Raw genomic sequence first — 27,501 nt, forward strand, 5'->3', positions numbered from 1 at the left:
GCAATGGAAATTAACTTTTACAAATGTGAAATCTGATCTGATCTTTGGATAGAGATGTTCAAAATCATGAGGGGTTTCAACAAAGTAGATAAAGAGAAACTGTTCCCATTGACAGAAGGGTTGAGAACTAGAGGGCACAGATTTAAGCCGATGGGCAAAAGAACCAAAGGAAATATGAGAAAGAACAATATAGAGAGTCTCTATGATTTGGAAAGCAATGTCTGAAATGGAGGTGAAGGCAGATACAGTCATAGCTTTCAAAAAGGACTTAGATAAGTCCCTGAAGAGAAAAAAATTACAGGCTACAGGGAAAGGATGTGGAGTGGGGCTAGCTAGACTTGCAGGGATTTGGCACAGACAAGATGGGCCAAGTGGTCTCTCCTTTTATGATTCTATTTTGTTTTCTTGACCTTATTTGACATAAAATATTGAATTCAAACTGACACTTTCCGGTTTAGACTGTGGTGCTTATGAATGTTTTTTCAATCTGATTGGTTAAGCAGATACACAGTTGTTGCTTTGTTCACACATGTCCAGATGCCCTGTAGAGGGCACAGTGCTTTTATGATAGCTGGCTGATTGGAACTTCAAGTGCAAAATCCCATAGAAAGTCTATGGCCATGGACAAGTGTAATAAAAGGCGAGCAGCATTCATTCACCGGTGGCTACAAAATCGGTCCCAAAAAATGGCAAGTCACAGAAAGCTGTGACATAATTATGGTTGACTCATGTATGGATACTTAAATGTAATCAGTTGTATAATCTCACTCATGGTAGGTTTTCAGGTGGAAAGTTTCAGTTATCTCAGAAGTCAGTAGACTGATTTATCGTGTAATCCTATCACTGGGATGTTGCATCTGTATTTACCAATACAGTCTTAAAATGTTACATTTTTTTCTTCCCAGCCTTGCATTATCTGAAAACAAAATTAGACATCAGAATGCTTTTTCTGCCACTTCTCCATATTTATTTTTTGTAATAGCTTCAAGATACACCAATGGTATTAGTAAACATCTGTTACCAACAAGCTGTACAAGCCATTGTTAATGGGAACCAATTGTTAATCCTTTAGTGTTAACATCTTCATCCATTAATGACGCAGACTGTAATGGTAACCAGTTTCCATATGGGAGCCACTACTGGCAAACATAGGAGAGGGAGAAAAAAATGTAGTATAATAATAGATGCCCTGGAGTGACTTTGTTATAATCCCATGCAAATAAGATAAAAGCAAAATACTGCGGATGCTGGAAATCCGAAACAAAAACAAAAATAGCTGGAAAAACTCAGCAGGTCTGACAGCATCTGCGGAGAGGAATACTGTCAGACCTGAGTTTTTCCAGCTATTTTTGTTTTTGTTATAATCCTATGCATATATGTGTAAAAGCTACTGCATATATTGCATATATATGGGCAACACGCACAGTTCCTGAAATAGCTAAGGATGAAATTGAAAGAGACTGGCATCTTATTAAACTCAATTCTCTACATGTCTAATCAATGCAGAACAATAAGCAACATAATCAACAAAACACTGAATTAGATTGGTGAAACAGCAAAATGCAAGTCAGAAGAAATTGTGTTCAAACTGTACAGTGCTTTGGTCAGACCACACCTTGAATACTGCGACAAGTTCAGATGGCTGAATAATGAGGAAGACATCTAGGCATTGGAGGCAGTGTAGACAAGAGCCAAAAGGCTGGTCCCCAGAGCCCCCATTGACTAGAGAGATGTGAGCTTTTCAGCCAGGACAGGAGGTGTTTGAGAAGTGATCTTATGAGGTATGTAATGTAGTAAATGGTATGGGAAAGGTTAATTGGGAATACTATTTCACTTTAAATGCTGACTAGAACAAGGGAACATGAGTTCAAATAAGTAAAAGGTTACCTTATGACTGATATCAGGAGGTTCTTCGTGGAGAGTGATCAATACTTGAAAAAGACTTCTGAACAGGAAGATGAGGTAAAAATTAAATTATTTATGATAGGTGCAGCAGAGGGATGTTGGGTTGTTTTAGGTGGATGCATCAGGATGGGCCAAATTTCATTCCCCATCAGTATCTGAGGGTATGGTTAGCTTACTAGTTGTGCTTATGACATTAGTCAAGCTGTTTGTTCAGATTACTGCCTTTTAGGTCACTCCTGGGTATCCATTACTATTGATATAATGCATACAGCAGTATTGTGCCAAACAGAATGCATTATTTTTCAGTAAAACCCGTCCCTTCGGTCATCACATTTTAGCCCTCATACAGTACAACCCTTCCTAAGCACAGTGTGTCCTGCTCCACAACACAGGAGCCAAAAAGAAAAAAGTCACTGCCCATGTGAAAATTAAAACATAGCAATTTGAAAAGCTAAACACAATATATTAGAAACTTTAAAAAGTAAAATGCATTTAGGAATGTTTTGAAGGATTTTTCTGTTGTAACATTGTCCGAACACTTCTGTCTATTACCACCTCAATGTATCAAATATACATTTTCTATATTTCCAAAAAAGAATTAGTTTTAATTCTATAACAGAAAATAAATTGTATTCTCCAAAAATCAAAAATTATAAACAGCAAAAAGAAAGGACATTAAAGAGGCATGTCTTCATGAAAAATATTGGTAAGCAAATGACAAAAGTTTACCAAATGCTTATTATGTTAATTGTGTAATGCTATGTCGTTACAGCTTATCTTGCTGTTCCTGTTTCTCTTCTGCTGAAAACAGAGGATTTACCAAAAACTTTTTCCTGATGATTGTGCTCTGTTAAATGTTCATGATAGTTATTTTGTTAAAAAGGTTTTCTGACATACTCCCTCTTTACAAGCAGAAACAGGAGAAATAACATCAATATGGTATTTCTATTATATGTTATTGGGGAAAGCATATTTCATTGAATCATAATCCCAATTGTTACTTAGCAAGCTATCCATTATAATCCATTGGTGTCTCAGTCCTCCCATTCACCCTGGTTCCCTGCTTTATATTCTGAAGTTGCTGGCTGGAGACAGGCACTCTGTGAAGAGATCCTACTCCTATGAACAGGGATTTCTGGTCACAGCTGGAGTGGACTGCTCATTTCATGTCACTGGAGTGGAACTTAAATGTCACATGTGAACGTAAACACAAAGGCTACTTCCAATCAGTGGCCTAAAGCACAATACAGCAAGATGATACAACTGATAAACATTGTTAACATTCACGACTAACTCACTAATTTAAATAATGCATACTTTTACAGTCCCCACAATGAAAAATAATCTAATCAAATGCATTGAGAATAACAATGAAAAAGTAGAGTAGCACAAATTGAAAAAGAGAAGATTTCTAATATCCAGTTACTCCGAAATCTTCAATTTTGATTGTAGTGTTAAGCCAACTGTAAAGATTATGTTATATGATTATGTTAGGATTTTGAGGGTGGGGCTTTATAAAAGAAAAGACAATGATCAGCATCATTCATTTTTCATTCCATCTGATTGTATGTTGTAAGGAACTAGCTTATACCACAGCATTCCTTAACCTGTAACTGCACTAAACAGTTAACAATGTAAATATTTCACCACATCCCTCCCAAATGTGTTTTCTTTATAATAACTTTAGACCTTCACCAAACTTTAATTTTATGTACTAAAAACACAAAATATACCCACTAGCTGGTACTAACAGAAAACTATAATCATAACTACATGAACTTTGTCTAAGACATAATCACATTTCTGGTTTGGCTTTAGCACAGTTCTTAGCACAAAGATGTCAAAGTACATTTAGAAAGAGTGACATTTCTCTGACCTGTATTGTAATAGAAATAGCTTTGATTGATCTATTGTCTTTTAAAACACTTTAGTTCTCAGATAAACTGCACTAACACAAAATGTTTAAATCAAAGTTTTCAGTAGGCTGTTTTCAACAGGCGGTAAAGAGAATTCTAACAGCCTAGGAAAATCAGTTAAATCTACACTCTTAATTTTACAGCCCAGAATGGATATAGGTCTTTTAACCACAACTGTGTTATAAGTATACAGCAGTTCTCCAATGGCTAAAAGGAACTGTCCGTTCAGGTAACCTGAAAAACTTAAACTGTCCATGCAGCCTCGCATCAGCTTATGATAGTACCTTGCAAGGGGGAGAAAAATCTGAAAAACATTCAGCGTATTTTTATCAAATTCAGCTGTAAATCAATATAACACTTCTATTAAAACATTTGAGAATCTCCCACCAACCATTTTCCAGTTTGCTAATATATTTCTCTGGAACCATTTTGAATTGCTCCAGCTGAAGATCTAAAATAGAGTGAAGTAGCTTTTTAAAATGAATTATTCTGATTAGTTGCCTTGTTTAAAATAAACTACAAAAAAAAGACTGGTTTCAACTGTGTTGCTAAGGGTAAACACGTGTAGTTAAAAACATAAAGTATGGAATAAGAACAAAAAAAAAACAAGCCTACCAAAGATCATACAAATTATTACACAATGAATGATACCCAATTTATTTAATTTTCTGAGGTAAAGTTCTATGAAATTTCTCCCTGACCCTCTTCACAACCACCCCCACCGCAAGAAAAAGGTAGTCAGACAATTTTCCAGTGTTTAAAAACAAAAAACTACTGCGGATGCTGGAAATCCAAAACAAAAACAGAATTACCTGGAAAAACTCAGCAGGTCTGGCAGCATCGGTGGAGAAGAAAAGAGTCGACGTTTCGGGTCCACACGACCCTTCAACAGAACAGTTCTGTTGAAGGGTCGTGTGGACCCGAAACGTCGACTCTTTTCTTCTCCACCGATGCTGCCAGACCTGCTGAGTTTTTCCAGGTAATTCTGTTTCAATTCTCCAGTATTTGTCTATTAAGCCAAACCAAGGCTAGTTGCTTTCATTAGTCACAAACAGCACAGAACCCAATTGTATTCTGTTAAGTATTTCATTACCTCCATCTGTATTTACTCCAATACATGTCCTGACCAACACTCCTTCCTCAAGCAATAATGTCAAAAACAACTTAACTGATCATTTATCTCACTGCTGTTCCTGGGACCTTGCAGTGTACAAACTGGTTGCTGTGTTTGCCTACATTACAATAGTGACACACTTCAAAAATGCTTTGAGACATCTTGCAAGCACAAAAGGTATCATATAGATGCAAATAATTTGTATAATTTTCAATCCTAATTCCTTTTTTTGAGGAATGAATCAATGCTGTAGTTCCCAATAAACATTCTGAGAACAATGTCTTTCAATACATTTAGTTCTTAAAGATAGTTAATACGGAAATGGAAGAATATAGTTTGAAAATAATCTAATAAATGACCAGACAGTATCAGCAAGGATAGCTCTTGCTTGACCAATCACAAAATTGTTTGAAAGGTAACATTACAGATTGACAGGAGAAGCAAGATGACACTGTATAATTAAAATTCCAAATTGTCTGATAAATTACGACATTAAAGATTTCTTTGCAACCTAAGGATAAGATATGGATAAGGACTTGTAATTGGTTTAGTTGTTAAGATAGGGTAGTTGTTAGAAGAAGTAAGTCAAAACTGTGAGGAGTCCCCATTGTAATGTAACCCAGCACCACGGGACCCAAAAATGTTGGGATTTCTCCTGATGCTGGATTTCTCCTGATGTCGGCTTATATTAAGGTGGTAAAAAGTATTTCTTTACGCAAAAGATGGAACAGGATGCCAAGAAGTGAGGTAGAGTCTAGGTCTTGGAATTCATCAAAGAAAAAGCTATATAATAAATGGTTAGGTATTTAAAAAGAATGAAACAGAATGGGTTAAGTGGTTTTGCTTATCCAGGCCTCTTTCGTGACCTTGTGAATATTTGGAATGAAATTTAAAAGCTCCTCCAGCCTTCATTTCTGGAGATAAAAATTTTAAAGTCTAGAAATTAAAAAGGTGTGGGGTGGCTGACATTAGTGAATGCAAAGGTTCGCACAAAAATCTGAATGGCTTTTTTTCCCCCTCCTGATAATGTTACAGAATGCTGCATCGCCACACCAGCTGACACAGAATGTTTTACATTGCTATCCTGGTTTGGCACTTATGTACCACTGATAAAGTTTTAAAATATAGCTGGAAACGGAGTGCAGCTGAGGAAACCTAGTGCAGACTTGAAGTTTGGTGAGTGGGTGTTTAAAATTTGTTCTTAAATTTTGTCTTAAAATCTAATCTAGTCTGTAATTAGCAACGATTGGAAAGTACTGTGCAAGCAGGCAAAGTTTTTTTTTGCAGCTTAGATAGGGTAAACTCACTCTCTGCTGCGAGAGCTGAGTAGTTAATTAGCTAACTATTTGAATCTGGTTACTCTAGCCCCGGTTCAGATGGCTAGAAATACAGGCCTCTTTAGTGCAGCTAAGGCAAATGGAGTGCAGCTGAAGAAAATGAGTGAAGATTTAGAGCTTGGTGAGTGGGGGAGTTCGGTGAAGGGGGGGAGGGAGGTGTTTGTTTCCTTTTTATTTCTTTCTCACCCTGTAGGAATTGGTTTTTGTTCTACTACAAGGAAAGGAGCTAGCTGTTTTGTGAGTATCTGGTGAATGGTTAAGGTCTATTCTATGCCTAAGATTTAAAATAGTATTAAAATTGGTGGTAAAGTTAATAAAATAAATAAAACAACATAAATAGGTGAATAGTATAATTAAGTAATTATTTAAAACACATTAAGGATGGCAGAGCAGGTGAAGTGTCAAGGTTGTAGCATGTGGGAGCTCCTGGATAACACCGAGATCAGGATGACAAGGTTTGGGTCCTGAATGTTGAGAGTATATTATATTCAAGAAGAATAGGAAGTTAGGTGAAAGTGGAGAGGTAGCACTGTTGATGAAGGATGGCATTTCTGCAATAGTTAGAGATGACCTTGGTTCAGGAGATCAGGATGTAGAATTGGTCTGGGTGGAGATGAGGAATAGTAGAGGAAAGAAGTCACCAGCGGGTGCTTGTGATAAAGGAACAGCAATAATTATGGGTGACTTTGATCTACAAGTTAACTGGAAAAATCAGATTGGCAGTAGTAGCCTGGATGAGCAGCTCATAGAATGTTTTTGAGATAGTTATTAGAGCAGCACGTTCTGGAACCAACCAGAGAGCATGTTATATTGGACTTGGTATTGTGACAGTATTAATTAATGACCTCAGGGCAATGGCATCCCTAGGTAGCAGTGACCACAATATGATTGAATTTTACATCCAGTATGAAAGGGAGAAGAATGGGTCTAAGATTAGTATTTTAAACTTAAATAAGGGCAACTATGTGGGCATGAAAGCTGAACTAGCTGTTGTTAACTGGGATACTAGGCTAGGGAATAGATCAATAGAGAAGCAGTGGCAGACATTCAAAGGGGTTTTACAGATTACTCAGAATAAGTATATTCCTACTATAATGAAAAATTCTAAAGGGACGACCCACCATCTGTGGTTAACTAAAGAAGTTAAGGAAAGCATCAGACTGAAGGAAAAAGCATATAACTGCGCAAAGATGAGTGGCAGGTCAGATGATTGGTCAAAATTTAAAGAGTGGCAGAGAATGACTAAAAGGTTAATCAGGAGAAAGAAATTACAATATGGGAGGAAGCTAGCTAGAAATATAAAAATGGATACCAAGAGTTTCTACAGGTATTTAAACAGTAAAAGAGTGGGTAAAGTGAGTGTTTGTCCTCTTGAGAGTGAGAATGAGGAGTTAATAGTTGATAATAAGGAAATGGTGGATAAAATAATTAAATATTTTGCTTCTATCTTCACTATAGAGGATATAAAAAACATTTCCATAATTGCTGTAAATCAGGAGGTGGAGGGGAGAGAGGAACTTGGTGAAATTACAATCACTAGGGAAGCAGTACTGAGCAAACTGATGGAGCTGTGGGCTGATAAGTCTCTGGGTCCAGATGGACTGCATCCTAAGGTCTTAAAAGAGGTGGCTAATGAGGTAGTAGATGCGTTAGTGTTAATTTTCCAAAATTCGGTAGATTCTGGAAAGCTTCCATCAGATTGGAAAGTCGCAAATATAACTCCTCTATTCAAGAAGGGAGCGAGGCAGAAAACAGGAACCTATACGCCAGTTAGCTTGACGTCTGTCATGGAGGTGTTAGAGTCAATCTTTAGAGGTTATAGTTGGATACTTAGAAAAACACAAGGTAATCGGGAAAAGTCAACATGGTTTTGTGAAAGGGAAATCATGTTTAACCAATTTATTAAAGTTCTTTGAAGGAGTAACATGCGCGGTGGATAAAAGGGAGTCTGCAGACATGCTGTACTTGGATTTCCAGAGCTTTTGAGAAGGTGCCACATCAAAGGTTATTGCAGAAAATAAAAGCTCATATGTAGGGGGTAACATTTTAGCCTGGATAGAGGATTGGCTGGCTGGCAGAAAACAGTATGCATAAATGGGTCTTTGTCTTATGGGCAGGATTTGCAGATGACACATCTGTGTAGAAAACATAAGGAGTTTGCAGACAGATAAGTTGAGAGAGTGGGCAAAGTCTGGCAGATGGAGTGTAACGTGGGAAAATGTGAAGTTGTTGACTTTAGCAGGAAGAATAAAAAAAGCAGAGTATTACTTAAACGGAGAATGACTGCAGAAGGATCTAGGTATTCTCATGCATGAGTCAGAAAAAGTTAGTACGCAGGTACAGCATGTAATCAAGAAGGCTAATTGAATGCTATCCTTCATTATGAGAGGAAATTGAACATAAAAGGATAAAAATACCTGGAAAAACTCAGCAGGTCTGACAGCATCTGCGGAGAGGAACACAGTTAACGTTTCAAGTCCGTATGACTCTTCAACAGAACTAAGGAAAAATAGAAAAGAGGTGAAATATAAGGAGGGGTGGGACAGGTAGAGCTGGATAGAGGGCCAGTGATAGGTGGAGATAGCCAAAAGATGTCATAGACAAAAGGACAAAGTGGTGGTGATATTATCTAAGGAATGTGCTAATAGGTGACATTAAGAGTAGAAAGCAGGACGAGCAAGGTACAGATAGCCCTAGTGGGGGTGGGGTGGGAGGAAGGGATCGAAATAGGCTAAAAGGTAGAGATAAAACAATGGATGGAAATACATTTAAAAATAATGGAAACAGGTGGGAAAAGAAAAATCTATATAAATTATTAGAAAAAGGGGGGGGATCGGAAAGGCGGTGGGGATGGAGGAGAGAGTTCATGATCTAAAATTGTTGAACTCAATACTCAGTCCGGAAGGCTGTAAAGTGCCTAGTCTGATGATGAGGTGCTGTTCCTCCAGTTTGCATTGAGCTTCACTGGAACAATGCAGCAGGCCAAGGACGGACATGTGGGCATGAGAGCAGGGTGGAGTGTTGAAATGGAAAGCGACAGGGAGATCTGGGTCATGCTTGCGGACAGACCGAAGGTGTTCCGCAAAGTGGTCACCCAGTCTGTGTTTGGTCTCTCCAATGTAGAGGAAACCGCAATGGGAGCAACGAATGCAGTAGATTAAATTGAGGGAAGTGCAAGTGAAATGCTGCTTCACTTGAAAGGAGTGTTTGGGCCCTTGGACGGTGAGGAGAGGGGAAGTAAAGGGGCAGGTGTTGCACCTTCTGCAGTTGCATGGGAAGGTGCCATGGGAGGGAGTTGAGGTGTAGGGGTGATGGAGGAGTGGACCAGGGTGTCGTGGAGGGAACGATCCCTGCGGAATGCCGCCGGGGGGATGAAGGGAAGATGTGTTTGGTGGTGGCATCATGCTGGAGTTGGCGGAAATGGCGGAGGATGATCCTTTGAATGCGGAGGCTGGTGGGGTGATAAGTGAGGACAAGGGGGACCTTGGGAAGGAGAGGAAGGTGTGAAGGCGGATGCGTGGGAGATGGGCCGGACACTTCCTCCTACCTCCCCCTGGACCATGACCCCACCACTGAACATCAAGACATTGTTTCCAGGACTGTTACTGACCTCATTTCCTCTGGGGATCTTCCTTCCACAGCTTCCAACCTCAGTCTTATTTTTCCAATAATTTATATAGATTTTTCTTTTCCTACCTATTTCCATCATTTTTAAATGTATTTCCATCCATTGTTTTATTTCTGCCTTTTAGCCTATTTCGATCCCTTCCCCCCACCCCACCCCCATGGGCTATCTGTACCTTTATTATCACATTCCTTAGATAATATCACCAGCTTCAACACCTCTTTGTTCTTTTGTCGATGACATCTTTTGGTTATCTCCACCTATCACTGGCCCTCTATCCAGCTCTACCTGTTCCACCCCCCCCTCCTTAAACCAGCTTATATTTCACCTCTTTTCTATTTTTCCTTAGTTCTGTTGAACTACAGACTCGAAACATTAACTGTGTTCCTCTGTAGATGCTGTCAGACCTGCTGAGTTTTTCCAGGTATTTTTATTTTTGTTTTGGATTTCCAGCATCCGCAGTTTTTTGCTTTTATAAAAGTAAGGATGGTATGCTTCAATTATACAGGGCATTGGTGAGGCCACATCTCGAATAGTGTGTGTACAGTTTTGGTCGTCTTATTTAAGGAAGGACTTAAATGCGTTGGAGGCAGCTCAGAGGAGGTTTACTAGATTGATACCTGGAATGAGCAGGTTGTCTTACATGAATAGGTTGGACAGGCTGGGCCTGTTTCCATTGGAGGTTAGAAGAGTGAGGGGTGACTTGATTGAAGTATATTTGATCCCGAATGTTCTTAACAAGGCGGACGTGGAAAGGATGTTTCCTCTTGTGGGTAGAGAAATAGGGGGCACTGTTTTAAAATTAGAGGTCACCCTTAGAGGACAGAGATGAGATGAATTTTTTTCTGAGGGTTTTGTGACTTTGGAACTCTCTGCCTCAGAAGGCAGTGGAGGCGGTGTCACTAAATATTTTTAAGACAGATGGAGATTGATTCCCTTGCCAAACAAGAATTTAAGGTTATCGGGAGTAGATGGGAATGTAGAACTCAAAACATAAACAGATCAGCCATGATCTTATTGAGTGGCGAAGGAGGCTCAAGGGGCTGAATGGCCTACGCCTACTCCTATTTCATATGTATGTAAATATGGAAACCTGGCAAAGTCATCCCGATCAAATCTGTGTTTGTTTATTCCTGAACTTACTTCATTACCTTTGCTTTTATACTGGTCACAAAGTTTAACCATAGTGGAGGAATAAAATCTACAAACATCAAGGGCAGAATTTTCTCATCGGCATGCGGGGGGCGGGCCCCACATGCCGACGCGTAAAATGACGCATGGTGACGTTGGGCGTCATTCCGATCTTCCGTTTGGCAGGCATGCGCCAGAGGCGGCTGTGCGCCCGTCGATCTGTCAAAGGCCTATTAAGGCCATTAATAAACTAATTCTAAATGCTGCCCGTTCAACCTTGAAGTTGATGGGCAGGCGAAGAGCCCAAGCGGCCTTCGCGTTTTTCATGAATACTCATCCACGGGCGGGATGAGATTTCATGAAGGTTTTGTTAAATTAATAATATAAATTGTGCTCACTTCATAAACATGTCCCAGCTCATGTGACACTGGCACATGTCTGAATAATTTGTTTCTCTCTTTATTTCAAAGTTTAAATATGAACTTTATCTCCGAGGCAGCTCCACGCCTCGGAGATTTCTGTGCTGTTTCACGCGCATGCGCGAAAGAGCGCAGGCCCCGACTTTCCCTCCTCCCCCCCGCCCACACAGGTAGCACTGAGCGCTACCAGGCGCGCGTCACGCTGGGTGGGCCTTAATTGATCCGCCCGCGTAAAATGACGGCGTGCAGCCGATCGCAGGTGGCGATTGGCTCCGCGTCCACTCCCGACTGGCCCGCCCGACAGGCAGAAGATTCTGCCCCAAGGATTTCACAGTGAATTTGTGTTTGTACTCACATGGTATTTTTAGTTTGGCCATGATTGGTTCCAGAGTCACCTCCAACTGTTTCTTTTGCTCCTCAAATTCCTGTATGGAAACATTCTGTGCCGAATTCAGCCATTCAGATTTTGCACGGCAGGCATTTGTAAAGGCAGCCTACAAGATGACAAAAACTCCTGAATGCAAGAACCCAATGGACATTCCTTCACTCACTACACAACAAAGAAACAGACAGAGAATGCAGTGCTCCCCTTTCAACCCAAGAATGATGGAGTTTACCTTATCATGCTTGGCCAGCTTGCCCTGTGTTTTTTCGAAATCAGCAACAATTTCCTGAATATTATTAATATACAACTCCAAAATCAGTTTGCCCTCTGCAGTTAAAAAGTGCAAAATAAAAATATATTATTCCTCTTGCAATATTTTCGTTAACCTAAGTGACTTGAGTGCTGTTGTACTGTCAATATGGTGGCTACAAGAGCACGTCAGAAGCTGGGAATCCTAAGCAAGTAACTTACCTCCTGACTCTCCAAATCCTGTCCACCATCTACAAGACACAAGTCAGGAGTGTGATGGAATACTCTCCACTTGCCTATATCAGTACAGCTCCAACAACACTCAAGAAGCTTGACACCATCCGGGACAAAGCAGCCCGCTTGATTGACACTCCATCCACAAACATTCACTCCCTCCACCATTGACGCACAGTAGCTGCAGTGTATACCATCTACAAGATGTACTGCAGGAACTCATCAAGCCTCCTTAGACAACACCTTCCAAACCCACGACCACTACCATCTCGAAGGTCAAGGACAGCAGACAGATGAGAACACCACCACCTGGAAGTTCCCCTCCAAGCTACTCACCATCCTGGCTTGGAAATATATCGCCGTTCCTTCACTGTCAAAATCTTGGAACTCCCTCCCTAACAGCACTGTGGATTTACCTTCACCACATGGACTGAAGCGGTTCAAGAAGACAGCTTACCAGCATCTTCTCAAGGGCAAGTAGGGATGGACAATAAATGCTGGCCTAGCCAGCGATGCCCACATCCCATGAGCGAATAAAAATTGTGATGTGACAATTTATGCCAGGGAACAGTGTGGATGTGTATGGAATCATAAAGTAGCAGGTTAATGCATATGATATCCCAAGGTGACCACATTCCCAAGTGAAAAGTACTGTGGAGGTGGTAAGAAGCGGCAGTTATTAAAGGCAGGGTGGGGGGTGAGATAGGAATATTAGTCATATCTAACCAGAAGTCAATATCAAACACTGGGAGAAGTCTCGTAATCCATCATCTTAGCTTGTGTGGTGAGAAGGGGATACTAGTATAAGTGAGACAGAGAGAAAAAACCTCTTAGGTTGCCTTTGATCTGGGAGGGAAGAATGCAGGCAATGAAATATGGGCATCACAACTATTTTGAGTTGGAAAAACAGGAGGTAGACAGGGTTTGAAACACACAGGGTAGGAAAAACTTTGTTATTCCAAGATTTATGTACAAATTCAGATCCAATTAAATAAGATGTGTGATCTTGGTGCAGTTTACTGCTTACTTATAAAATTTCCTGAAGCTCTTCAAAGATTCAAATTTTGTATCATGATGAAATACTGTTGTATGGACATCCAAATTTCCCCACTTTTAACACAAAACCATAAAATATTCTTTTTCTTTTCTCAAATCTCTCCTGCCCATTTTTACTTAAGACCATACTGGGATATAGTTCTGGAGGTACAAGCAATTCTCAACACTTGGCTCAAATCATTTGGCAGTGAGTGTCATGTTTTTGCAGCATCACAGTTTGACCAAACATCTATACGCATGCATCTCCTGCAGGGATTACTGGATAGTGAACATGGTTGGCCCCCTGATTTTCTTCTCACTAAGAGCCTCTGACTCAGGCTCAACTAATCTTCGAATTTTTCTGGTCTATTTGGCTTTGCTACTTATTTGATAAACTCATTGAGTTCACTAGGGAAGAAAACATTCTTACAAATGAGATGCATTCTGCCAGAGTTATTAGAGATTTGTCATATATGGTATAATCTATTTATAATACTAGTTTAATTTATCAATTGAAAACAGGCTTTGTAAGACAATTCTGTTGTTCCAATGTCAGCCCGTGGAACTATAAGTAAGATAAACTATAAAATTAACTTGAATAATTATTAAATTTAATATTGTCTATGGACTGACAGTATCATATAACATTGAAACTAGGAACATAAATAGGGAAGAATCATTTTGAAGTGATATACTTTGTACATATTATTGAGTGAGATCCACCCAATTTTAATAAATGTATATTTGCTCAGCACTCTATGTATTGCACAAGGATTATTAATCTCAGATGATGAAACAGTGTGCTAATTTCTCACCTGCCCAATCTAGAAACTCTACGCAGTCACTCTTTGAATATCGATTAGCTATGTCTCGTGCCTTTTCTCCTCTAAAGTTGGCTTCTTCAACATTAGCGCCAAGGTCCACCAAAGTTTTTAGGCTCTCCAGCTTACCCCAGGCAGCGGCACAATGTAAGGGAGTGTACCCTATGAACAGGAAACAAAACACTATTTGTTACTGTAAACATAAGGGCATATGACAGGCAGGAGTCTAGGCAATTAATCAGTGTCGCAGGTGAACAACATATGATGATGTGTTAAGAACATAACATAAGAACTAGGAGCAGGAGGAGCCTGCCTCGCCATTCAATACGATCATGGCTGATCTCATTTTGGCCTCAACTTCAATTTCCCGCCCTCTCCCCATAACCTTTCAACCCGTTACTAATTAAAAATCTGTCTATCTCCTCCTTAAATTTATTCAGCGTCCCGGCATCCACTGCACTCTGAGGTAGTGAATTCCACAGATTCATGACCCTTTGAGAAAAGTGATTCCTCCTCATCTCTGATTTAAATCTACCACCCATTAGCCTAAAACTATGGCCTCTCGTTCTAGAATGCCCCAGAAGGGGAAACATCCACTCCACGTCTACTTTGTCTATCCCCTTTAGCATCTTACATACCTCAATTAGATCTCCTCTCATCCTTCTAAACTCTAGCGAGTATAGGCCTAAACTGCTCAATCTCTCCTCATAAGACAAGCCCCGCATCTCTGGAATCAATCTAGTGAACCTCCTCTGAACCGCCTCCATTGCAACTACATCCTTCCTCAAGTAAGGGGAACAAAACTGTGCACAGTACTCCAGGTGCAGTCTCACCAATGCCTTGTACAGTTGCAACAACGCTATTTTTATACTCTATTCCTTTAGTGCTCATTCTGTCTTTATCATAGCCTTTATACAGAACCATAGAAAAGTTACAGGGTAGAAAGAGGCCATTCAGCCCATTGTGTCTGCGCCAGCCAAAAAGAGAAAAAATAAACTAGCCGCTTATTTTAATCCCATTTTCCAGCACCTGGCCTGTAGCCTTGCAGGTTATAGCACCAGACACAGATCCAGGTACCTTTTAAATGAGTTAAGCACTTCAGCCTCAACCACCAACTTAGGCAGTGAATTCCAGATGCCCACCACCCTCTGGGTGAAGAAATGTTTCCTCATGTCCCCTTTAATCCTTCTAACAATCACCTTAAATCTATGCCCCATGGTAAGTGATCCCTCAGATAGGGGAAACAAGTCTTTCCTGTCTACCCTATCTAAGCCCCTCAATTTTGTACACCTTAATTAGGTCACCCCTTAGCTCCCTCTGTTCTAAGGAAAACAACCCTAGCCTATTCAATCTCTCCTCATAACTGCAATTTTCAAACCCTGGCAACATTCTTGTAAATCTCCTCTGCACTCTCTCTAGAGCAATGATGTCCTTCCCGTAATGTGGTGACCAGAACTGTACACAAAATTCCAGCTGTGGCCTAACCAGCGTTTTATACAGTTCCATCATTACATCCCTACTTTTGCATTTAATACCTTGCCCAATAATGGAAAACATTTCATATGCTTTCTTTACCACCTTATCCACCTATCCTACCACCTTCAGGGACCTGTGGACATGGACTCCAAGGTCTCTCACTTCCTCAACCCCTCTCAATAACTTCCCATTTATCGAGTATTCCTTGCTTTGTTTGCCCTCCCCAAATGCATTACCTCACACTCCTCAGGATTGAATTCCATTTGCCACTTTTCCACCCATTCAACCAAACCATTGATATCATTCTGGAGCCGACAGCTATCCTCTTCACTATCAACTACACGGCTAATTTTTGTGTCATCTGCAAATTTCCCAATTGTGCCTCCCACATTTAAGTCTAAATCATTAATATATACAACAAACAGCAAGGGCCCCAACGCTGAGCCCTGTGGAACACCACTGGAAACTGTTTTCCATTCACAAAAAACATCCATCAACCATTACCCTTTGTTTCCTGTCACTGAGCCAATTCTGGATCCAACCTGCCACCTTCCCCTGTATCCCATGAGATCTCACTTTCTTGACCAGTCTGTCATGTGGGTCCTTGTCAAATGCCTTACTGAAATCCATGTAGACAACATCCATTCCACTACCCTCATTAATACTCCTTGTTACTTCCTCAAAAAATTTTATTAAGTTAGTAAGACACAATCTTCCCTTAACAAGACCATGCTGACTATCCTTGATTAATCCTTGCCTTTCTAAGTGACAGTTTATCCTGTCGCTCAGAATTGTTTCCAATAATTTGCCCACCACCGAAGTCAGACTGACCGGCCTATAATTTTCTGGCCTATCCCTCACACCCTTTTTAAGTATTGGTACAACGTTCGCAGACCTCCAATCCTCTGGTACCTTGCCTGTATCTCGTGAGGATTGGAAAATGACCCTCAGAGCATCCGCTATTTCCTCCCTGACTTCTTTAACATCCTGGGATACAATCCATCCAGTCCTAGTGATTTATCCACCTTCAAGGATGCCGTCCCTCCAGTACTTCCTCTCTCATTATGCTCATTGCATCTAATTTTTCACACTCTGCCCCTTGGACTAGAATGTCTGCATCATCCTTCTCCTTAGCAAAGTCAGAGACAAAGTACTCACTGAGAACCCTACCCACATCTTCTGCATCAACCCACAAGTTGCCATGTACATCTCTGATAGTTCCCTTAGTTATTCTCTTGCTCTCCATATACTCGTAAAACATCTTGGGATTTTCGCTAAAAGCAAAATACTGCGGATGCTGGAAATCTGAAACAAAAACAGAAAATGCTGGGAAAAATCAGCAGGTCTAACAGTATCTGTGGAGAGAAAAAGAAAGTTAATGTTTCGAGTCCTTATGACTCTTCTTCAGAGCTAAACAGGAGTAAAAATGTAATGAAATTTATATGTTTAAGGAGGGTGGAGCAGGTGAAGCTGGATAGAGGGCCGGTGATAGGTGGAGGCAAAGGAGAGATTGCCAGAGATGTCATGGACAAAAGGACAAAGGGGTGTTAATGATAGCGATACTGGCTGAAGGAGGTGCTGATGGTGGCATTAAGATCAGTAAGAAGAATATGATAATAGCAGGAAAAGGGTAAGCACTCTGAAAAAAACATGAACAAGTGATAGATGGCCCTTGTGGAGGTTGGGTGGGGGGAGGGGACGGTAGTGGGAAAAAAGATTGAAAATAGGATAAAAGGTGGGGATAAAACAATGAATAAAAATGAAAATAAAAAAATAATAAAAATGTCAATAAAAAATAAAAATTAAAATGAATATTGAAAAAAGGGGCTAAAAAGGGGGGTGAAGATGGAGGAGAGAGTTCATGGTCTGAAGTTGTTGAACTCAATGTTAAGCCCGGAAGGCTGTAAAGTGCCTAATTGGAAGATAAGGTGCTGTTCCTGCAGTTTGTGTTGGGCTTCACTGGAACATTGCAGCAGGCCAAGGACGGACATGTGGGCATGAGAGCAGGATGGTGTATTGAAATGGCAAGCGACAGGAAGGCCTGGGTTATGCTTGCGGACAGACTGAAGGTATTCCGTAAAGCGGTCACCCAGTCTGCGTTTGGTCTCTCCAATGTAGAGGAGACCGCATTGGGAGCAGCGAATACAGTAGGCCAAATGGAAGGAGGTGCAAGCGAAGTGCTGCTTCACCTGAAAGGAGTGTTTGGGCCCTTGGACGGTGAGGAGGGAGGAGGTAAAGGGGCAGGTGTTGCACCTTCTGCGATTGCATGAGAAGGTGCAGTGGGAGGGGGATGAGGTGTTGGGGGTGATGCAGGAGTGGACCAGGGTGTCCCGGAGGGAACAGTCCTACGGAATGCCGACGGGGGATTTGAAGGGAAGATGTGTTTGGTGGTGGCATAATGCTGGAGTTGGCAGAAATGGTGGAGGATGAGCCTTTGAATGTGGAGGCTGGTGGGGTGAAAAGTGAGGACAAGGGGGACCCTATCACAGTTCTGGGAGGGGGAGGAAGGTGTGAGAGCAGAGGCTCGGGAGATGGGTTGGACACGGTTGAGGGCCCTGTCAACCACAGTCGGTGGGAAACCTCGGTTAATGAGGAAGGAAGACATGTCAGAGGGACCGTTTTGGAAAGTGGCATCATCGGAACAGATGCAACGGACACGAAGGAACTGAGAGAATGGCATCGAGTCCTTACAGGAAACAGGGTGTGAGGAGCTGTAGTCAAGGTAGCTGTGGGAGTCGGTGGGCTTGTAGTGAATATTGGTGGACAGTCTATCACCAGAAATTGAGACAGAGAGGTCAATGAAGGGAAGGGAAGTGTCGGAGATGGACCATGTAAAGGTGATGGAGGGGTGGAAATTGGAAGCAAAACTGAAATTTTTCCAGGTCCAGACAAGAGCATGAAGTGGCACCAAAACAGTCATCGATGAACCAAAAAAAGAGTTGTTGGAGGGGGCCTGAGTGGGACTGGAACAAGCAATGTTCCACATACTTCCATCCGCGTAGACAGGCATAACTGGGGCCCATGTGGGTACCCATAGCCACACCTTTTATTTGGAGGAAGTGAGACAGGTTAAAGGAGAAATTGTTCAGCGAGAGAACAAATTCAGCCAGGAGGAGGAGTGTGGTGGTGGATGGGGATTGTTTGGGCCTCTGTTCAAGGAAGAAGCTGAGAGCCCTCAGATCATCCTGGTGGGGGATGGATGTGTAGAGGATTGGGTGTCCATGGTGAAGAGGTGGCGGTTAGGGCCAGGGAACTGAAAATTGTTGATATGACGTAGGGCATCAGAGGAATCGTGGATGTAAGTGGGAAGAGACTGGACAAGGGGAGAAAGAACGGAGTCAAGATAGGAAGAAATGAGTTCCCTGGGGCAGGAACAGGCTTACACGATCAGTCTACTGCGACAGTCCTGTTTGTGGATTTTGGGTAGGAGGTAGAAGCGGGCTGTCTGGGGTTCGGAGAGTATGAGGTTGGAAGATGTGGAGGGAAGATCTCCAGAGGAGATGAGGTCAGTGACAAGTCCTGGAAACAATGGCTTGATATTCGGTGGTGGGGTCATGGCCCAGGGGGAGGTAGGAGGAAGTGTCTGAGAGTTGGCGCTCAGCCTCTGCGAGGCAGAGGTCAGCACGCCAGACAACAACAGCACCACCCTTGTCAGCAGGTTTGATAACAAAGTCAGGGTTGGACCTGATGGAATGGAGTGTGGCAGGTTCAGAAGGAGACAGGTTAGAGTGAGTGAGAGGAGTAAAGAAATTGAGACGGCTGATGTCATGCCGACAGTTCTCAATGAAAAGATCAAGAGCGAGTAAGAGGCCAGGGGGAGGGGTCCAGGTGGAGGGAGAATACTGGAGGCGGGTGAAAGAGTCTGTAAAACGGGGGGAGGACTCCTGCCTAAAGAGGTAAGCACAGAGACGAAGGCGGCGAATGCAATCGCAGAAGGTGCAACACCTGCCCCTCTACCTCCTCCCTCCTCACTCTCCAAGGGCCCAAACACTCCTTTCAGGTGAAGCAGCGCTTCACTTGCACCTCCTTCAATTTGGTCTTCTGCATTCGCTGCTCCCAATGCAGTGGTCTCCACATTGGAGAGACCAAACGCGGACTGGGTGACCGCTTTGTGGAACATCTGCGGTCTGTCCGCAAGCATGACCCAGACCTTCCTGTCGTTTGCCATTTCAACACCCCATCCTGCTCTCATGCTCACATGTCCGTCCTTGGCCTGCTGAAAAGTTCCAGTGAAGCCCAATGCAAACTGCAGGAACAGCACCTCATCTTCCGATTAGGCACGTTACAGCCTTCCGGATTTAACATTGAGTTCAACAACTTCAGACCATGAACTCTCTCCTCCATCCTCATCCTCCTTTTTATCCCCTTTTTCCATATTCATTTTCATTTTCTAATTTTTTATTTACTTATTTTTTAAAATTTATTTTCATTTTTATTCATTGTTTTATCCCCACTTTTTATCCTATTTTCAATCTTTTTTCCCACCACCGTCCCCGCCCCCCACCCAACCCCCGACAAGGGCCATCTGTCACTTGTTCATGTTGTTCTTTCCAGAGTGCTTACTCTTGTCCTGCTATTATCATATTCTGCTTTCTGACCTTAATGCCACATCAGCACCTCCTTTAGTCAGTACCAATATCATTAACACCCTTTGTCCTTTTGTCCATGACATCTCTGGCAATCTCTCCTTTGCCTCCACCTATCACCGGCCTTCTATCCAGCTTCACCTGCTCCACCCCCCTTAAACAGTATAAATTTCATTACATTTTTACTTATCTTTAGCTCTGAAGAGTCATAAGGACTTGAAATGTTAACTGTGTTTTTCTCTCCACAGATACTGTTAGACCTGCTGAGTTTTTAAAGCATTTTCTGTTTTTGTTATTTTAGGATTTTTCTTGATTTTATCTGCCAATATCTTTTCGTATCCTCTCTTTGCTTTCCTAATTTCCATTTTTACGTCACCCCTGTACTTTCTATACTCCTCTAGGCTTTCTACAAGCGGAATGCCCGTTCTGTGGCATGTGGGGAGTCGTGGACAGTTCTTGTGACCCAGACAAGAATCGCTGAGGTGCATCTGTGAAGCAGAGAACTACATGGATAGCACGTTCAGAGAGGTGGTCACACTGCAACTTAGGGGCAAGGAGACAGATAGGGAATGGGTAACCACCAGGGAGTCCAAGAGAAACTGGCAGGTAGTGCAGGAGTCCCCAGAGGTCCTGCTCACTAACCGGTTTTCCATTCTGGATATAGATGAGGGCAATGGATCCTTGGAGGATTGCAGCAAGAGCCAAGCCCGTGGCACCACGGGTGGCCCAGCTGTACAGGAGGGGAAGGGAGAAGAGCGGAAGGGCAGTACTGATAGGGGGTTCTTTAGTTAGGGGAGCAGACAGGCGTTTCTGTGGCTATCAACATGACTCCAGGATGGTTTGTTGCCTCCCTGGTACTAGGGTCAAGGATGTCACAGAACGGCTGCAGGACATTCTTGTGGGCGAGGGCGAACAGCCAGAGGTCGTGGTCCACATTGGTACTAACGACATAGGTAGGAAGGGGGATGTGGTCCTGCGATCAGAATTTAGGGAGCTATGTAGAAAATTAGCAAACAGGACCTTTAAATTAGTAATCTCTGGATTACTCCCAGTGCTATGAGCAAGTGAGTACAGAAACAGGAAGATAAGACAGATGAATGCTGGCTGGAAAGATGATGCAGGAGGGAGAGCTTTAGATTCCTGGGACACTGGGACTGGTTCTGGGGGAGATGGCACCCGTACAAGCCAGACTGGTTGCATCTGAACAGAGCCGGAATTGAGTTCCTTGTGGGTCATTTTGCTAATGCTGTTGGGGAGGGTTTACACTAACTCAGCAAGGGTGTGGGAACCAGGAGAGAGTATTAGAAAGTAATACCAGGATGCACGGAATGCTGGGAGAGGCAGATAGCACTAAAATAGAGAATAGCAAGCTAATAGATGGAGTTGGAGTAAGGGAGCAAGTAATGAAGTCTAAATCAGGGTTACACTGCATGATGTGAATGCACAGAGTATAGTTAATAAAATTGGGGAGTTACAGGCACAGATTGTCTTGTGAGATTATGATGTTATGGCAATAACAGAGACCTGGCTTCAGGAAGGGCAGATCTGGGTGTTAAATATTCCTGGTTACAAGGTGTTCAGAAAAGGTAGGAAAGGGAAGAAAGGAGGAGGGGTGGCGCTTTTTGTTAAGGAGAGTATTGCAGTACTGAAGAAAGAGGATGTGTCAGAGGATTCAAGGACAGAATCGATTTGGCTACAGCTAAGGAGTAAGAAGGGTGCAATTACATTGCTCAATGTAATATACAGACCACCAGCTAGTGGGAAGGATGTAGGGGAACAAATCTGCAAGGAAATTAAAATGGGGGACTTTATAGCCTGGGATAGTGGTAGTATAGGGGGCAGTGAGGGACAAGTTTCCTAGATTGTGTTCAGGAGAATTTCCTACAGCAGCATGTGTCCAGTCCAACAAGAAAGGAGGCACTGCTAGACCTAGCTCTTGGGAAAAGGTGGGCCAAGTAGATCAAGTGACAGTGGGGGAACATTTAGGGGACAGTGACCATTGTATCATGGCGGATGACGGTGGAAAATGACATTGGTCAATCCAGAGTAAGAATAATCAACTCAAAGACAGCGGACTTCAATGGGGCAAGAACGGAGCTGGGCCGGATAGACTGCAACGAAAGGCTGGCAGGAAAAACAGTCGTTGAAAAATGGGCTACCTTCAAAGAGGAGATGGTTTGAGCACAGTCAAGGTATGTTTCCTCAAAAGGGAAGGGCAGGACAAACAAATCCAGGGCTCCCTGGATGACAAGGGAGATAGAAATTAAATTAAAGAAGAAAAAATGTGCTTACGACAGGTGTCAGGTAGCAAATACAATTGAGAATACAGAAGGTTCAGAAAGGATACGAGAAAGCAAATATGAGATGCAAAGAGGGATTATGAAAAAAGACTGACAGCTGACATAAAAGGAAATCCCAAAGTATTCTATAAGCACAGCAATAGAAAACAGGTGGTAAAAGGAGGAGTAGGGTCTATTAGGGAACAAAAAGGCGATTTACACAGAGGCAAGAGGCATGACTGAGGTGTTAAGTGAATATTTTGCATCTGAATTTACCTATGAGGCAGATGCTGCCCAGGCCATGGTGACAGAGGAGGAAACTCAGTCACTAGAAGAATTTAAAATTAATAAGGAGGTGGTATTGGATAAGCTGTCGGTAGTTAAAGCTGATAAGGCACTGGGACTGGATGAGGTGCATCCAAGAATATTGAAGGAAGTGAGAATGGAAATTGCAGAGGCACTGGCAATAATCTTTCAATGTTGCCTGGATTCGAGGTAGGTGCCAGTGGATTGGAGAGTTGTAAACATTACGCCCTTGTTCAAAAAAGGTTGTAAAGATCTGCCTTGCAATTACAGACCAGTCAGTTTAACTTCACTGGCGGGGAAACTTCTAGAAACAATTATTTGGGATAGAATTAAGTCACATGGAAAAACGTGTATTGATTCGGAAAAGTCAGCATGGATTTGTTGAAGGAAAATTGTGTCTAACTAGCTTGCTGGAGTTTTTTGAAGAGTTACGAGAGATGGTTGATGAGGGCAATGCCATTGATGTGGTGTATATGGATTTCCGAACGGCATTCGATACAGTGCCACACAATAGACTTTGTGAGGAAAGTTATAGGTCATGGAATAAAAAGGACAGTAGCAATGTGGATACAAAATTGGCTGAGGAATAGGAAACAGTATTGGTTAATGGATGTTTTTTGGGCTGGAAGAAGGTTTGTAGTGGAGTTCCCCAGGGTTCAGTACTGTGATCCTTGCTTCTCCTCTGATATATATAAATGATCCAGATCTTGGTGTGCAGGGGACAATTTCAAAGTCTGTGGATGACACAAAACTTGGAAGAATTGTAAACTGTGAGGAGGACAGTGTAGAGCTTCAAAAGGACATTGACACAGTGGTGGAATGGGCAAGTAGATGGCGGATGAAGTTCAATGCGGAGAATTGTGAGGTGTTACACTTCGGTACAAAGAACATGGAGAGACAGTATGAAATAAAGGATACTATTCTAAAGGGTGTGCAGGAAGAGAGAGACCTGGGTGTATATGTACATAAGTCATTAAAAGTTGCAGGACAGGTAGAGAGAGCTGTTACGAAAGCATACAGTATTCTAGGCTTCATTAACAGGGGCATAGAGTACGAGAGCAGGGATGTTATGATGAACTTACATAAGACACTGGGTTCGACCTCAGCTGGAGTTTCGTGTACTGTTCTGGGCGCCACACTATAGGAAGGATTTGAACGCAATGGAGAGAGTGCAGAAGAAGTTTATGAGAATGGTTCCAGGGATAAGACACTTCAGTTATGAGGAAAGACTGGAGAAGTTGGGACTGTTTTCCTTGGAGAGGAGGAGGCTAAGAGGAGACTTGATAGACATTCTCAAAATCCTGAGGGGTCTGAACAGAGTAGATAAAGAGGAACTGTTCCTGCTTGTAAACAGATCGAGAACCAGAGGGCATAGTTTTAAACTGCTTTGCAAATGAAACAAATGTGAGGTGAGACAAAATTTTTTCACACAAGTAGTTAGAGTTTGGAATGCACTGCCTGGAAGTGTGGCAGAGGTAGGTTCAACTGAGGCACTGGAGAGGGCATTGGACGATTATCTAAATAAAAACAATGTGCAGGGTTACGGGGAAAAGGCGGGAGATTGGCACTGTTAAAATGCTCAGAGGGCCAGTGCAGACATGATGTGCCAAATGGCCACTTTCTACAACGTAACAATTCTGTGATACAGTACAAGATGAATTAAAACAAAAATCGACAGATCCCAGTTTAAATTCTTCTTCTGGACTGGCTCATATTTCTCAAGAGTCTGTAAATTTCCTCTATATTCTCACTGGATGACAACTTCTTTTAATTTATATAGGGACTGTATGTATGTAGCATTATTGTGTAAAAATTCTTAATACATACAATGTTTGGCAACCTAATTAGGCTGTAATTTAACCAAACAGGGCATTATTTCAAAAGAACCTTACAGCAACTACCAATGTGGAGAAACCAATGCAGACAAGTACCTCTACTGGTTTTTTCGTTCACGTCTGCTCCTCGTGTCACCAACTCAGTAATAACTTGCTGATGACCCAGCATAGAGGCTGCAAAGAGGGCATTTCTGCTGAAGTCATCATGTATATTTAGCCAACCATTTGCTATTTCGTGGTTTGGATCATCTATGAGTTCAAAACACTTGCGTAGGTTCTCAATATCTCCTGTGAGCACACTGGTAAGAAAGTTGTTCTCATTTTCTATCTCAAGATCTTCATTGTCTGCTGTATCATCATTGTCAGGCTCTGTTACTTCCTTTTCACCATCTAGATCCATGTTCAATTTTTTTTTACTTAACAATAATGACAAAAAAACACTTATTAAAATGTAAATTTGTTAATCAGCATTTACATCACTGAAGGAAACCAATCAGCCCAATTGTGACAATTTCTGATATTTATCCATCTATCTATCAGTGATAGCACTCCCCTCTCAGTGTCAGAAGGTTGTGGGGTCAAGTCCCACTTCAAAGACTTCAGCACAAAATCTAAGCTGACACTCCAGTATAGTACGGAGTACTGTCAGAGGTGCCGTCTTTCAGATGAAACTTCAACCGAGGCTCTACCTTACCTGTCGGGTGGATGTAAAAGATCCTGTGGCATTATTTTGTAGACAAGTAGGGGTGTTCTCCCCAGTGTTCCGGCCAATTGTTATCCCTGAACTAAAACAGATTATCACAGTGTTGTTTGTGGGACCTGGCCTTGCAGAAATTGGCTTCTGCGTTTCCTACATAACAACGTTGGCATGGATGTTGTGGTGGTAATGACAGCAAAACTCAGTGTCTAGTGTCACTCCTCCTCTAAGAATGACAGTAACATCTTGAGTTCACACACGAGCAGAATAACATGGAAATCCAGAAGAAGTTGTCAGTGATTTTACGCTTCTTCAGAGGGTGTGCTGTTGAGACACCCCAGGCTGCAATCAATGGGACATCTTATGAATTGACAAGAAGTTCCACTTTTAGTGTTAGGCTTGCTGTAAAATTCCTTGAAAAAGTTATATCTTGTTGAATCAGGCATAACTGGGTATTTAATCGATGAACACTGGTCCCAAAAAGCTAATTTTATATTTGTGAAATGTCAAATTTCTCCATAATGATAAATTCCTATTTTTATAATTTTTAAAGTTTAGTTTAGATTCTATCTTAAAGAAAGGATAACTTGCAGTGATATAGTGCCTTTCATGATCTCAGAATGCCCAAAGGCACTTTACAGCCAATGAGGTACTTTTGAAGTGTAGCCAACATAATAATGTGGGAAATGTGACTGCCAATTAGTATACAGCACACTCCCACAAACAGCAATGTGATAATGATTGGATAATCTATTTTTGTGGTGTTGATTGAGGGATAAATATTGGCCAGGGTACGAAGATTAGGATCTGTAGGATCTTTTACCTGAGAAGGCAGATAGAGCCTTAGTTTAACTCCTCATTTGAAAGACAGTGCAGCATTCCCTCAGTCCTGCACTGGAATGTCAGTCTAAACTTTTATGCCCAAGCCTGCCCCCATGTAGAATTTAAACCCACAGTTTACCAACTGAGAGGCGAGAGTGTTACCAGCTGAAGCAAACCAATCATAACTTAGATGAAAAGCTTCAGCAGCATATCTCTTTTTTCGTCAATACACATAATAATTGATTTCACTAACTGCAAATTTAAACTAAAATTGAAAAATATTAAGTATTTTTAACTTCCTGCATGTGAATACTTGATTGGCTGCTTACCTGCTTGCTGCTGAAGTCAAAGACACTCCTGGACTTGGCGCCAGACTTAGCTACCATCGGAACTGGGGTAAAACACAGAATCACAGAATTATTACGGTGTGGGAGGTGGCCATCTGGCCCATCGTGTCTGCACCGGCTCTCTGAGCATTTTAACTTAGTACCAATCTCCTGCCTTTTACCCGTAACCCTGCACATTGTTTCTATTTAGATAGTCATGCCACAGAGCTCACTAGATCTTTGCGGACAGCTTCCTTTGAGATCAGCACTGAGCGCAATCGCCACTGACCGCAAAATCTGGGCCATTGATTACACTTCATTGGCTGTGAAGCGCTTTGGGACCTCCAGAGGTCATCAAAGGCGCCACTTAATTGCAAGTGCTTCCACCCCCCCACCCCACCCCCACCAAAGATGCCAATGCGGCCCTGACTCGGTTACATCTTGTGGTAAGGCACTGCACGCCCACAAAACCTCAACATAAGGAAACTTCTCCAAACTTCATTCTCTTAGAGACCCATGCTCCTCCACCAAAGGATACTGACACCATCCGATTTATAAAATCAAAGTAAGCCTAAACTCTTTACTTGTCGCGCATTTAACGCTGGTTTCTGTTCTCTTTCACATGGATGTTTCACTAACTCTAGTGCTCCCTTTCCTATGTCTTGTCCTCCAAATGAGCAGCCCCCAGGGATAAGCCTCAGCCGTCTCCCCGGCAACCGGCGCCTCTGTGCAACGCCGATAAAGATTCCCCGCGCCTGGAAGCTGGTGTGACGCCAATGCAAGTCCGGAAAGAGCTTCGAACCCGCTAAATGGTTCCGCTGTGTGACTCCTGTCTTCCTGGAAAGAAAACATAAGGATTATTAGGGGAAATAACATGGCGAGGGGGAAGAGAAGGACGTGTTGAAGTTAAGACTGGTTTCATAAAAACCAAGGTGAAATGATTGTAGCAATATATTAAATATCGATATTGATATCTAATATATTAGATACTATAAATATCTTT

The 27,501-nt window shown here is 42.0% G+C and overlaps 1 protein-coding gene across 2 annotated transcripts; it reads right to left on the reverse strand.

Moving 5' to 3' along the window:
* Positions 1 to 944: 944 nt before the first annotated feature.
* On the reverse strand, positions 945 to 27,417 carry ankrd45 (ankyrin repeat domain 45). 2 transcript variants are annotated; one of them, XM_078561511.1, is made up of 7 exons: positions 27,083 to 27,417; positions 26,502 to 26,563; positions 24,750 to 25,069; positions 14,166 to 14,333; positions 12,065 to 12,159; positions 11,803 to 11,941; positions 945 to 3,368 (listed from the first exon to the last, which is right to left on the reverse strand). In XM_078561511.1, the coding sequence occupies exons 3-7, from the start codon at positions 25,051 to 25,053 to the stop codon at positions 3,328 to 3,330; spliced, it is 747 nt and encodes a 248-aa protein (XP_078417637.1). In that variant the 5' UTR covers positions 25,054 to 25,069; positions 26,502 to 26,563; positions 27,083 to 27,417; the 3' UTR covers positions 945 to 3,327. The 2 variants fall into 2 exon arrangements, with proteins under 2 accessions (XP_078417637.1, XP_078417638.1); XM_078561512.1 differs by having other exon boundaries at positions 945 to 3,005; positions 27,083 to 27,414.
* Between the last annotated feature and the right edge of the window lie 84 nt (positions 27,418 to 27,501).

The sequence above is a fragment of the Cetorhinus maximus genome, chromosome 17 (genome assembly GCF_964194155.1).
Source record: "Cetorhinus maximus chromosome 17, sCetMax3.hap1.1, whole genome shotgun sequence".
In the NCBI taxonomy this organism is placed as follows: Eukaryota; Metazoa; Chordata; class Chondrichthyes; order Lamniformes; family Cetorhinidae; genus Cetorhinus; species Cetorhinus maximus.

Coding starts and splice junctions, on each gene's coding strand:
- ankrd45 (XM_078561511.1), bottom strand. CDS start 25,053: ATGGATCTAGATGGTGAAAAGGAAGTAACAGAGCCTGACAATGATGAT. Junction 12,160..14,165: donor AGAGTTTCTAGATTGGGCAG/GTGAGAAATTAG, acceptor TTTTAACTGCAG/AGGGCAAACTGATTTTGGAG. Junction 3,369..11,802: donor GGCCAAACTAAAAATACCAT/GTGAGTACAAAC, acceptor TAATCTTTACAG/TTGGCTTAACACTACAATCA.